The sequence below is a fragment of the Loxodonta africana genome, chromosome 10, assembly GCF_030014295.1.
Source record: "Loxodonta africana isolate mLoxAfr1 chromosome 10, mLoxAfr1.hap2, whole genome shotgun sequence".
In the NCBI taxonomy this organism is placed as follows: Eukaryota; Metazoa; Chordata; class Mammalia; order Proboscidea; family Elephantidae; genus Loxodonta; species Loxodonta africana.
The window spans coordinates 33265166-33278724 of record NC_087351.1 but is presented as its reverse complement, the minus strand read 5'-3'; the positions used below and the strand labels follow the sequence as shown (position 1 = coordinate 33278724).

Genomic DNA, 13559 nt, shown 5'->3' with positions numbered 1-13559 from the left:
ATGAAAGCAACTTTAGTCTTCAAAAGTCAATACATTGGATTTTTTCCCCTCATAATTTGTTTCCCTAGTAGTAATATTTATACTGACATTTCCTTTTCTGAAAATTATAAATACACACGAGATTTTGTCCTTAAGCCGGAAGAGGATAATTTAAACTTCTCTATTTTCCCACATGCGTGCAGGTAAAAATAAAACTTGTGGCTGTTAGATTTCTAATTTAAACACAGAGTTTGAGAATCTGTCCTTATTTGAACTAACGTAAGCAATTGCGTTTTGGCTTGACGTCTTTGTCCCGCCACCAGGTCTTTTTCCTAATGAGTGTGGGATGCTGGATGGTACACTGCTTCGTTGGCTGGCTGTTGTCGTGGGAGCTGTTGAGCATCCAGGGTCCACCTTCAGAGAATTCCTTCAGTATTTGATGCTACTGTGCACAGTATTATTCATAAATATATGTTTTTGTATGTAGTGGTAGGGTGGGGGAGGGGTGGCGGGGGGGTGTTAGGAACTGCTCTTTTGTTTAGTGAGTGTTTTTTGTGCCTTCCAGTTATGAAACAGCATGTCCCACAGGTCTGTGTGGAGAGATGGGGAGAAAGTTTACAAAATGCCTCTGTGAAATAAAGTAGAAATGTTCAGCTTTTTCTCTGAAAGCCCAAGACTCAGGGCTGGGCCACTGGGGCTCAGAGGAGAGAAAATGCGGTAAAAGGAGAAAGTCTTCCATTCTCCCCACTTTATGCCTCCATGGGGAGATGACCAAGGAACTTAGAAGGATTGATATCTGCTTTCCAAGAGTAAGTTATTTAAAATTCTAGACCACTCTATTATCAAACCTTCAGAAACCCTTGTTGCAGTCAATAGCATTTTGTTAGTGGACAGTTGAGGCTCTGGGAAAACATTTCAGAGGGCAAAGTAGGCACCAGTTTTTGTAACACTGTATCCCCAGCGCCCAGCACAGAGGGAGGTTCATAGCACTCACCCATTAATATTTCACTCACTCACTCATTCCATACATTGATTGAGTGCGTATTATGTGCCAGACATTGTCCTAAGTGCGAGAGTTAAGGCAATGAGCAAAACAGGTCAAATAGCTGCCATCATGGAGCTTGTATTTCAGTGGAGCGCTAGACAACAAATAAACAAGTAAAATATATAGCACATCAAATGGGGAAAAATGGTATGGAAAAAAATTAAGCAGAGATGAGGGATGGCTTCTGCTGGCAGGATGAATGAAGGGTTCTAACAACAACAACAAAAAATGAAAGCTGTCTAATCCTATCTTTCAATTAATATTTGGGGGCAATAAGTTGAACTGAAGAGTAAGAAAGAAGCCTTGATTCTGGAATTTGTTCACCTTGTCTGTGTGGAAAATTTATCAGCCAGCATTTATTGTCATGAGACTAAAGCCCTACCCTAAGCCGGGAAGGTTTGGTTCGAACTCAATTCTCTTGGCGTGGTGGCTCCTGTACCTCAATCCACCAATGTGCTTGCTGGTGTCGGGTTGCTTCTCCGTAACTGCAGAAAACAGTAGATGTTAGGTCTTGAGCCCTTTTGCTGCCTTGACATAAGTGACAATAAGTCGGTGACAATGGAGGAGACAAACTTGGGCATGTTGCCTCACAGTTCAAATATGTATGGGTGGTAAAGTTAGCAATTCTGTGAACCTGCCAGAAACCCAAGGAAGTTCTCCAGGTCTTATCATACCCAGTCCCAGACCCCTTTAGCTGTCATTGCAGACAGGCCCCTGAAAAGGAAAGAAAAGGCAGTGACTCCCAGATACTCTAAGGGTGTCCAACAAAATACAACCTTTCAGAAGCATCAGAAGGAAGGGGTATGTGGGCCCACTTCCCATTGTGTGACCTGGAAGAAAAGCTGCTGACCTGGGGTTGTACTCAGGAGTGTGATGTAAATGGCAGAGGCTGGTGGGGAGCAGCTGGTCCTCCTTCCACAAGGGGAGTGAGGCATCTTGGGAGACCAGTCTGGAAGCTGAAATTGCAATCAGTGTTTTAAAGTGGGGGAGGGAGGTGGGAGGAGTTAGTTGGCCCCTCCCCCATTTGGAGCTAATCAGAGAGTCGAAGGCGGGGCTGCCTGTGAGGGGTGGCTGCACATTTGGCCTCTGCATCAGCAAAGCTGAGTGGAATTCACACATTTGTTCACACATTGTTCCTTAATCAGATGTTGTTACAGGTAATTTATTTCTTTAGTATATCCCATGGCCCCTAGACAAGTGCCAGGATAATCAACCCTCGAGTCAGACCCAGATCCTGGGCTCCAGTTCTGTAAACTTAGGCAAGCTACCAGCCTCTCTGAGGCTCAGTCTTTCCATCCGTAAAATGGAGTTGACAATATGACCTCAGAGGGTTGGCATAAGGGTTAGGTGAGTCCGCACCTATAAAGTGGCTGGCCCCTTGTTGACGCTCAGTAATTCAGGTCACTCTGTCGTCAATCATTCCACCTGATCGTTTGTTCTTTTTTTTTTTTTTATGATAAATAACATGTACTGAATAGCTGTTATGGGCAATGCAATTTACTTACTTCCTACCATTAGATTTTTATAACAACACTGAGAAGTTGGTACTCATTATCCCATTGCACAGATGAGGAGATACACACGACTTTAGAAGATTGTGTGAAGTTTATGTCAGGACCACAAAATCTCAGCGTTAGAAGACACCTGAGAGATTGTCTGGGACTACTGCCTGGTGTCCCAGCTTTCTGGCAGATGAGCACAGATCATCACTTTGAACAGGTCTGGTCGTGGGGGCACAGACCTGTTCCTCATTTCTGACACTTCCTGGAGGTTGCCTCCACAGTCCCCCCGCCCCCATGAATCACATGCTGTGTCTCCGGAGCACTCTCCAGAGTTTGGGACCGGTCTCCCCTCCTAACTAGTTGTGGAAGCTTGGGCAAATGTTTTGTCTTTTCTGTACCTTCATGTCCTCATCTGTAAAATGGAGATAATAATAGAAAATGCATCATAGGTTTGCTGTGAAGATTAAATGATGTTGACACATGTCGAATGCCTAGAATAGTGCCTGGCATATAGTAAGCACTCAACAAATGTTGTTGTTAGTTGTTAGGTGCCGTCGAGTTGGCTCTGACTCATATTGACGACAGGCACAACAGAAGGAAACACCGCCTGGTCCTGTGCCATCCTCACAATCGTTGCTGTGCTTGAGTCCATTGTTGCAGCCACTGTGTCAAGCCTTCTCCTTGAGGGTCTTCCTCTTTTTCGCTGACCCATTGGTTTAACAAGCATAATGTTCTTCTCCAGGGACTGGTTCGTCATGATAACATGTCCAAAGTATGTGAGATGAAGTCTTGCCATCTTTGCTTCTAATGAGAGTCTGACTGTACTTCTTCCAAGACAGATTTGCTCATTCTTCTGGAAGTCCATGCTATATTCAATATTTTCTGCCAACACCATAACTCAAAGGCATCAATTCTTCTTCAGTCTTCCTTATTCATTGTCCAGCTTTCACATGCATAAGAGGTGATTGAAAATACTGTGGCTTGGGTCAGGCACACCTTAGTCCTCAAACTGACATCTTTGTTTTTTAACAAAAAATGCAACGTGTCTTTAGATTTCTTGACTGTTGCTTCCATGGTCATTGATTGTGAATACAAGTAAAATGAAATCCCCTACAACTTCAATCTTTTCTGTGTTTATCATGATGTTGCTTATTGGTCCAGTTGTGAGGATTTTTGTTTTCTTTATGTTGAGGTGCAATCCATACTGAAGGCTGTGGTCTTTGATCTTCATCAGCAAGTGCTTCAAGTCCTCTTGATGATGCACTTTCAGCAAGCAATGTGCATCATCTGCATATTACAGGTTGTTAATAAATCTCCCTCCAATCCTGATGTGGCATTCTTCTTCGTGCAGTCCATCTTCTCGGATTATTTGTTCAGCATACAGGTTAAATAACTATGGTGAAAGGATACAACTCAGACACACAGCTTTCTTGACTTTAAACCATGCAGTATCCCCTTGTTCTGTTAGAACGACTGCCTCTTGGTCTAAGTATGGGCTCTTCATGAGCACAATTAAGTGTTCTGAAATTCCCATCCTTCGCAATGTTATCCATAATTTGTTATGATCCACACAGTCAAATGCCTTTGCATAGTCAATAAAACAGAGGTAAACATCTTTCTGGTATTGTCTGCTTTCAGCCAGGATCCATCTGACATCAGCAATGACAGCCTTTGTTGCACATCCTCTTTTGAATACAGCTTGAATTTCTGAGTTCCCTGTCAATGTACTGCAGCAACTGCTTTTGAATAATCTGCAAAATTTTACTTGCGTATAATGTTAATGATATTGTTCGATAATTCTTGCATTCTATTGGATCGCCTTTCTTTGGAGTGGGCACAAATATAGATCTCTTCCAGTCAGTTGGCCAGGTAGCTGTCTTCCATATTTCTTGGCGTAGATGAGTGAGTGCTTCCAGTGTTGCATCAGTTTGTTCAAACGTCTCGGTTGGTACTTGGTCAATTCCTGGAGCCTTGTTTTTCACCAATGCCTTCAGGGCAGTTTGGACCTCTTCCTTCAGTACCATCGGTTCTTAATCATATGCTCCCTTCTGAAATGGTTGAATACTGGCCCCTAGACATTTAATATTTTCCCCATAGAATCTTTCAATATTGCAACTCCAGGCTTGAATTTTTCTTCAGTTCTTTCAGCCTGAGAAATGCCAAGTGTGTTCTTCCCTGTTGGTTTTCTATCTTCAGGTCTTTGCACATTTCATTATAATACTTTACTTTGTCTTGACAAGCCACCCTTTGAAATCTTCTGTTCAGCTATTTTACTTCATCATTTCTTCTGTTCCCTTTAGTTACTCTACATTCAAGAGCAAGTTTCAGAGTCTCTCCTGACATCCATTTTTGCCTTTCCTTTCTTTCCTATCTTTTTAATGACCTCTTGCTTTCTTCATGTATGATATCCTTGATGTCATTCCACAACTCCTCTGGTCTTTGGCCATTAGAGTTTGATGTGTCAAATCTATTCTTGATGTGCTCTCTAAATTCAGGTAGAATATACTCAAGGTCGTATTTTGGCTCTTGCAGACTTGTTCTAATTTTCTTCAACTTGAACTTGAACTTGCATATGGGCAATTGATGGTCTGTTCTGCAGTGGGGCCTTGGCCTTATTCTGACTGATGATATTGAGCTTTTCCATTGTCCCTTTCCAGAGATGTAGTCGGTTTGATTCCTGCGTATTCATTGCATCTGACGAGGTCCATGGGTATACTTGCTGTTTATGTTGTTGAAAAAGGTATTTGCAATGAAGAAGTAGTTGGTCTTGCAAAATTCTATTGTGTGATCTCTGGCATTGTTTCTATCACCAAAGCCATATTTTCCAACTACCAATCCTTCTTTTTTTTCTAACTTTCACATTCCTATTTCCAGTAATTATCAATGCATCCCAATCCCATGTTTGATCAATTTCACACTGCAGAAGTTGGTAAAAATCTCAAATTTCTTCATCTTTGGCCGTAGCAGTTGGTGTGTAAATTTGAATAATAGTCGTATTAGCTGGTCTTCCTTGTAGGCACATATGGATATTATCCTATCACCGACAGGGTTATACCTCAGGATAGACCTTGAAATGTTCTTTTTGACAATGAATGGGACACCATTTCTCTTTAACATTATTCCCAGCATAGTAGACCATATGATTTTCTGATTCAAAATGGCCAATACCAGTCCATTTTAGCTCCATAATGCCTAGGATATCAATGTTTATGCATTCCATTTCACTTTTGATGACTTCTAATTTTCCTAGATTCATACTTTGTACATTCCTTGTTCTGATTATTAATGGATGCTTGCAGCTCTTTCTTCTGATCTTGAGTCGTGCCACATCAGCAAATGAAGGTCCTGAAAGCTTGACTTCATCCAAGTCATTGAGGTAGACTCTACTTTGAGGAGGCAATTCTTCCCCAGTCATATTTTGAGTGCCTTCCAACCTGAGGGACTCCTCTTCTGGGACTATATCAGACAATGTTCTGCTGCTATTCATAAGGTTTTCACTGGCCAATTTTTTTCAGAGTTGGACTGCCAGGTCCTTCTTCTTAGTCTATCTTAGTCTGGAAGTTCTGCTGAAACCTGTCCACCAAAGGTGACCCTGCTGGTATTTGAAATACTGGTGGCAAAGCTTCCAGTATCACAGCAACATGCAAACCACCACAGTATGTCAAACTAACAGACATGTGTCAACAAATGTTAGCTAGTATTATTAGCTAAAATATGGTTTTGTGGATTTGTCTAGCTGTTTTTCCTCTTCCTCCTCAAAGACATTCTTCCCAGTCACTGTCAGAAGGACCCTGCTGGTTCTCTTGCCAGGAATCCATCATGCCAGCCTTATACTCATGGTTCCAAAACTTTTGACATCAAGATTTTTCAAACTGGGAGAAGAGCTGTATCCCTTCAGTCTTGGAGACACAGTATACCTTTCCTGTCTATCGTTTGTTCAAACAAGAATAACTTGATATAAGTGGCTGTCAGTGGGCTTGAAGAGCATGATAGGCCCTGTGGTAATCTGGATACATCCTAGGAATATTAGGTTCAAACTCCCTTCCCAGAATGTAGGCTAAAGTGCCCAATTTTGATGGGGCCCTGGGAATATGATTTTGTTCAAGGGCAGAGTCAGTATGTTGAGTCTTGCAGACACACTAACCAAAGAAGCCATCCAAAAGGGTGGGGCAGAGTGGTAGAAGCTAGGTATGAGGCCAATATTAGGCACCAGAGAGAGTGATTGGGCTTAGGATGGAGAGGAGAAAGATTCTTGAGGACCTGGAATATAGTTGTTTGGGGAGATAACTGATAAGAGCTTTATGAAGAGTCATGGCTAAATTGCAGGGAACAGTTACGAAGTAATAAGTTTTGATGTATGATTCAGCAGATGGTACCCAGGCAGAAATAATTCAGACAATGGAGAGATCTCCAAATGCTAACAGAGGTGGAACTGGCCAAAGTCTTAAAGGACATACAGAATCACAAGAGGTGAAGGGATCTGGAAGACCCTTGGTTGGAAGAGTGAGGAGTCCTGACTGCAATGGAAAGTGTGTGACTGACAAACACTCGTCAGCCTCTTTGTACATCTGTGAGGGCAGGATTTTTTATTACAGTGGTTAGTTGGAGAAAGTTTTCCCTAGACATTGCCTGATATAGTCCAATGAGGCTTTTTGTTTTTGATTTACTTTAAGGTTTAAAAAATATTTTTACAGCTCTGTTGAGGTATACTTGATATGCAATAAAGTGCATACATTTAAAATGTACAATTTCATGAATTTTGATATACCTATTTTTATACCCCCATGAAACCATCTCCTCAATCAAGTTAACTAACCTATCCATCACCACCAAAAGTTCCAATGAGGCTATTTAATAAGATGAATGGTAGATTCTCTAGGGGAGGCCAGAAGGAAGGCTGATTTCTGCCACAGGTTCTGCTTCAGAATAGGCAGCCCTGTCAATCACCTAAGTCTGGAAAAGTACATCTTTCAGGATAAAAGCAGAATATTGAATTAAGGTGTGCAAAGAAGGATAAGGAAGCATCAGTGGAAGAAAATCTCCAATGTTTTGTTTCTAGCTTATATGGAAGAGGAGGTAAAGAGGTAGAGATGGAGTGGGAGGGCAAAAGTCCATATTAGGTCAGTGATTACCCTGTAATACAGAAAGTTAGAGATCAAGTCTTGTGCTCCACATTGGGTAAGACGACAGGCAGCGTACACTTTTTGATGCTAAACGAAGGGAGAGAAGTCTCCCTGCCTTCCCAACCCCCCTCCTCTAGAACAGCTAGATTCATGGTGTATACAGTTGGAGAGAAATCTGGATGTCATCCATGGTCATGCTTTGGAAAGTGCTTCTTCAGTCTACGCCATACACTAAGCACTTTGAGTGTGTAGCCAAATCTTTTGGGAAGCTCGAAGGGAATTGTGGAGTATATAGTAAATGCTACAGTTCCTGACTTTGGTTCTTTCTCTCCTCTTTCCTTCTCCACACTGGGCCACAAGCCACTGGGGGTTGCTTATTTGAGCACCATGGGAGTGCATGGGCAAGCTGACAATGACCAAGCCTAGCAGAAAGGCAGGAACGCCAGTCTTCTCTGGCTCCCATTTCTTAAACTATTTATTCAAGAGAAAATCATCATCTTGTTGGAACTGCTATTCTACGTAGATCTTGATGGTTTTTGAGCTGCTCAGAAGTAGAACTGCAGCAGGGTGGTCATCGATGGCACAGTAGTAAAATCCTTCATCGCTCATTGATGCCTTAAGAATCTTAAGTACAGCCTGGTTGTTTGAATTATCAGTTTTAGCTTGGAACCTGTCTTGGAAATTAGAGCCATAGCCACTTCCTTCTCCATATATGAAAGTCAGTATGTCACCCTGGGTCTTCCTGTACCAGTTTGTGTAGTAGTTACTGATCGTTCCTCCTTCCATGGTACACCTGAGGGTGGTAGATCCTCCCACAGACACAGTCACTACCTGGTCTCCAGGCACCAACACAATGGCTGACATGACGCCTGAGAGAAAAAACAAGAAAGGGCTCAATGAGGACTGGGGACTGAGATCATGGAGTAAGGGTCACTTTCCATGAGTACCAGGGCCAGGGAGCCTTGATGTTTCTGCTGCTGAATATTGTTTAATTGCGGTTCTGGGATCTGCCTTACCTGCCCAGAAGATGCCGAGATGGATGAAGCAGGAGATTCTCTGCATGACTCCTCTCAGGGACAGCTCTGCCTCCCAACTTGCCCCTGGCTGTCCCTGCTGTGAATCAACACGTTCTCCGTGACACACTTGTGCCTCAGGAAACCAGCCCCAGTCAACAGCTGTTTCTATTCCCCGAGAAGGGTCTTGTCACTCACAGAAGGTTTCCAGTGCCTGTTGTCTGATAGGGATGAAAATGCGGCGTCAGGACCAGTACTGTGGGCCAGTTAAGTAAAGCCAATTGAGAGGAAGTTATAAAAAAACAACAAAACAAACAAACAGAACAGTTGCCATCAAGTTGATTCCAACTCATGGCAACTCCACGTGTGTTAGAGTAGAACTGTGCTCCATAAGGGTTTTAATGACTGATTTTTGTCAGAAGTAGCATCACTAGCCCTTTTTTCTGAGGTGCCTCTGGATAGACTCCAGCCTCTAACCTTTCAGTTAGGAGCCACGTTAGCCATTTGCACTACCCAGGGACAAGAGGAAGGTTAAACAAACAAACAAAACAAACCCATTGCCATTGAGTTGATTCCGACTCATGGTGGCCCTATAGGACAGAGTAAACTGCCCCATAGAGGTTCCAAGGAGTGGCTGGTAGATTTGAACTGCAGAATGTTTTGGTTAGCAGCCAAACTCTTAACCACTGTGCCACCAGTGCTCCAAAGGAAGGTTAAGGGCAGCTTATTTGATTGATAGCAAGGTTCTGCTTTCTGCCTCAGAAGTTAAGTCTGACATTGTTGCTCCATTTTCATGTCAGATATACATGCTGGACACTCTGTAGTTATGTTAACGGTTATTGACATTTACAGCTGTAATCAAAAGAACCATCAAATGAAGAGATCAATCGTATGTGTGCAAAGACTCTGAGGATCTTGTAATGATTGTTGTGTTCACTGCAAACTCCTTCTAGGCAAAGCTGGGTAAGGGTGATTCAACTGTGTATAAAAGAACAATCCAATGAAGCAACATCTTCAATTTGAGCCAAAGATTTCTGGTTTTTATTGAGGTCATCTGTCTTCTGTTTTTGAAGAGCTCGTAGGTCACCTTTGTTGAATTCGCAAAGCAAAAGTATTAAAAAAAAAAAAAAAAAACCTCAGAAATCACTGTTATACGCCAGCTTATGACAGTCTTAATTTATATGTACTTCAAAAGGGGGCAGTGTTTAAAATCTTGGGACCCAGGATTTTGAAATTCTGAAATCAATCAGGTAAATGAATAATGGGAACTAGGGGTACAGCAGAAGCTTGGAAAAGGGTCCCTTGGTCATCTAGTGCTACTGCAATAGAAATACCACAGGTTAATGGCTTTATCAAAGAGAAATTTATTTTCTCACGGTCTCTAGTAGGCTGGAAGTTCAAATACAGGGCGTCAGCTCCAGGGGAAGGCTTTCTCTGTTGCCTCTGGAGGAAGGTCCTTGTCATCAATCTTCCCCTGGACTAGGAGTTTCTCTGTGCAGGAACCCGGGGTTCAAAGGACACACTGTGCTCCTGGCACTGCTTTCTTGGTGGTATGAGGTCACCATGTCTCTCTGCTTGCTTCTGTCTTTTATATCTCAAAAGAGATTGGTTTAAGACACTATCTAATCTTGTATATCTCATCAATATAACTGCCAATAACCCATCTCATTAACAGCATAGTGGTAGGGTGTACAAAACATAGGGAAATCACATCAAATGAAAAAATGGTAGACAATCATACAATACTGGGAATCATGACCTAGCCAAGCTGATAGATATTTTAGGGGGACACAATTCAATCCATGACAGTAGGCAAAGAGGCAAGAGTGAAGGTTGCATTCAATTTCTGAGGAGGGTCTAGGACCTAAATTCCTGTCCAAGTGGAGAAGAAAGATCCACCTAAGCTTTCTTAATTTGACTGGGACAAGACTGGCCTGAGAAATACAGATAGAAGCAAGTTCAAGTTTGTTTGAAAATATGGTAGTTTTTCCTCCTCTTCCCCGACTCACCTCACTTCGTTTGACCAACTGCCCATCCCACCTACCATTCTTCAATTTGATATTACAAATTGCACTATCAGTATCTACCTGTGGGATATAATGGTGGCCACCTGCTAAAGTTCTTTAAGTGTTGCCAAGGGCAACCTCTCTCATCCTAAGTGCTCCATCTTTTCACATCAGGTTGCCAACTCTTGGCACTCCCATAAATCTAACCATTCTTACTATGTGCCAGACCCTGAGGATTCACTGATGAATGACACGTGGTCTCTTCAATTATGGAGCTTACATTCTAGAAAGACAGCCAGTCATCACATAATAATTTGCATAATTAATCCCTCCATTGCAGCCATGGAAACCCTGGTGTCATAGTGGTTAAGTGCTACGGCTGCTAACCAAAGGGTCGGCAGTTCAAATCCACCAGGTGCTCCTTGGAATCTCTATGGGGCAGTTCTACCCTGTCCTGTAGGGTGGCTATGAGTCAGAATCGACTCGATGGCACTGGGTTTTTTTGTTTTTGGTTATTGCAGCCATGGTAAGTGCTCTGAAGAGGAAACAGAAGGATTATGAGAGCATGTGAAGGGGACATGATCTGGTCAGGAGGTCAGGGAAGGCTTCCTTGAAGAAGTGACAGTGAAGCTGAGCCCTGATTCAAAAGCAGAAGTTACCCAGGGGTGTTGTATGTTGTCAGTCCTTCCAGATCCACTCTGTACTTTGTACTCTAGGATGCTGATTTTAAAGGACAGCATCTACTTGGTTTCGCTTCTGGCGTCTCACTTGGTTCGGCCAATGGAAGGCACTATAAGGAGATAGGGAGGGAGGAAGAGAGTGAGGCGTGGTATTATTACCACAGGTTTTTTCCTGCCAGGCTGTTGGCTGGCAATGATTTCCTTTCTCTACTGGAGGCTACAGCTCCTCCTCCACATCTCCAGGTTCTAGTAACTGGCTCCTTCCTCCATGCTTCAGGCTGAGGGAAGTTGTGACTTCCCTGTTGCCAACTCCTGGCGGGTTTCACCATCTCTTTTTTGCTTCCCTTAACCCTGCCCACACCTTTGTAAATGGCCCTTTCATTTCCCTCCCTCTAATCACCTCTTAGAGAGTGTCCTCTGTTTCCTGGTGGGATTCTGTACAGAGGGCATGTGGAGGGAAAGAACATTCTATTGAAGAAATGAAGACTTGTAAAAAAAAGTCCTGAGGCAGGAAGAAGAGCCGTGGGCTTAAAATTGCATTAATATCAAAAGAATTGTTAAGCAGTCATCAACGAGCTGGTTTTGACTCCTGGCGACCCCATGTATACAGAGTAGAACTGCTCCATAGAGTTTTCAAGGCTGTGACCTTTCGGAAGCAGATTGCCAGGCCTTTCTTCCAAGACACCTCTGTGTGAGTTTGAACTGCCAGCTTTTCAGTTATTAGTGAAGTGCTTAACTGTTCGTGCCACCCAGGGACAGTTAACCAAAAACTAAATCAAACCCATTGCCGTCAAGTTGATTCTAACTCAGAGTGACCAATAAGCCCATTTTTGTAGATAATCAAAGATGTGGTAAAACCCATATGAGATTGTGCACTGCAGATTAGTAAGTAGGCACACTTAAGCCTGTGATACCTTGCTTACTGGTTAATCTACCCCTGGTTTCTTGTGACCTTCTGTGTCACAGCCAGAGAATAGGATACAACTTCCCAGGCCCTGGGAGAACACTGTCTTTCATGTGCCTTCCAGGGAGAGCTGATCTCTTTGTAGTCTGTAAAATGGGGGAAGATAACTCACAGGGTTTCTGTGAGGAATAAATGAAATTACATTTTGCCAGCACTTGGCTCATTGCTTGGCTTAATACATGTTAGTTTCCTCTTCCCCATGTAAGTAATGATACCTGAGATTTGAACAGTCAGTAAGAGAGACAAGAGTGGTTTGGGGGCTTTATCCACCCTCCCTCATAATTTCCATCAGCCTTTCATTCCTTGATATCTTTCACAGTCTCAGGTGCTATGAAAATACAGCCTCTGGAGGTATATTCCAACAAGGTTGCCATCCCTAAGCCTCTCATTTGTAGACATTTTGCAGCTGCTATTGTAAATTGTGCTTTAACCAAACCAAAACCTGTTGCTATCGAGTCAATTATGACTCATAGCGACCCTATAGGACAGAGTAGAACTGCCCCATGGCGTTTCCAAGGAATGCCTGGGGGATTCAAACTGCCACCTTTTGGTTAGCAGCCATAGCTTTTAACCTCTATGCCACCAGGGTTTCCAAAGTATAAATTCTGCCTTGCACTTGTTATTTGGTCTGTCTCTATCCCCCTAAGCACCTGTGGAACCCATAAAACAAAACAAAACCTGTTGCTGTCGAGTTGATTCTGACTCATAACAACCCTATAGGACAGAGTAGAGCTGCCCCCTAGGGTTTCCAAAGAGTGGGCCGGTAGATTCAAACTGCTGACTTTTTGGTTAGTGGCCGAGCTCTTAACCACTGCATCACCAGGGTGGTCCTCAAAAATGCTGACTGAAATTGAAGTGAAATATTTTTTTCTGTCCACAGGAGGTCTGATATGAAAGTGTGTTCTTGTCCGCAACATATGAGGAGAGCAAAAGAAGACCAGCAGGAAGCTTAGTCCCAAGATCACAGCTACAGGAAGGATCCCTGGGCCTTTGGGTTATGGCTGTAAAGACAGGCCATATCAGTACAAGAATGTCGTTCTTCAGCCTAACCAGACTGACCTTGTCATAGGCAGGGGAGGGTTAAGAAAGGAAGTGCTGACCAACTGCCACGAGTGCATCTTGCTTCTTTATTACTGTCAGATGGCTAGGGTTGGCTAGGGTTGGCTATAAGGCGGATATAATTAATATTCCATTTTCAGAGCCAGGGTGCTGGCTGAGTGGTCCCTGACAAATCAACCCACAGATTA

The 13559-nt window shown here is 43.0% G+C and overlaps 1 gene segment (V, D, J or C); it reads right to left on the bottom strand.

Annotated features, from left to right (window-relative positions):
- LOC111748105 (T cell receptor delta constant-like) overlaps positions 1–9206 on the bottom strand; it is a 55249-nt gene extending 46043 nt beyond the window's left edge. Inside the window, 2 exon segments of the C gene segment in view lie at positions 8208–8518; positions 8666–9206. Of these exon segments, the coding sequence occupies positions 8208–8518; positions 8666–8711 (357 nt within the window).
- Between the last annotated feature and the right edge of the window lie 4353 nt (positions 9207–13559).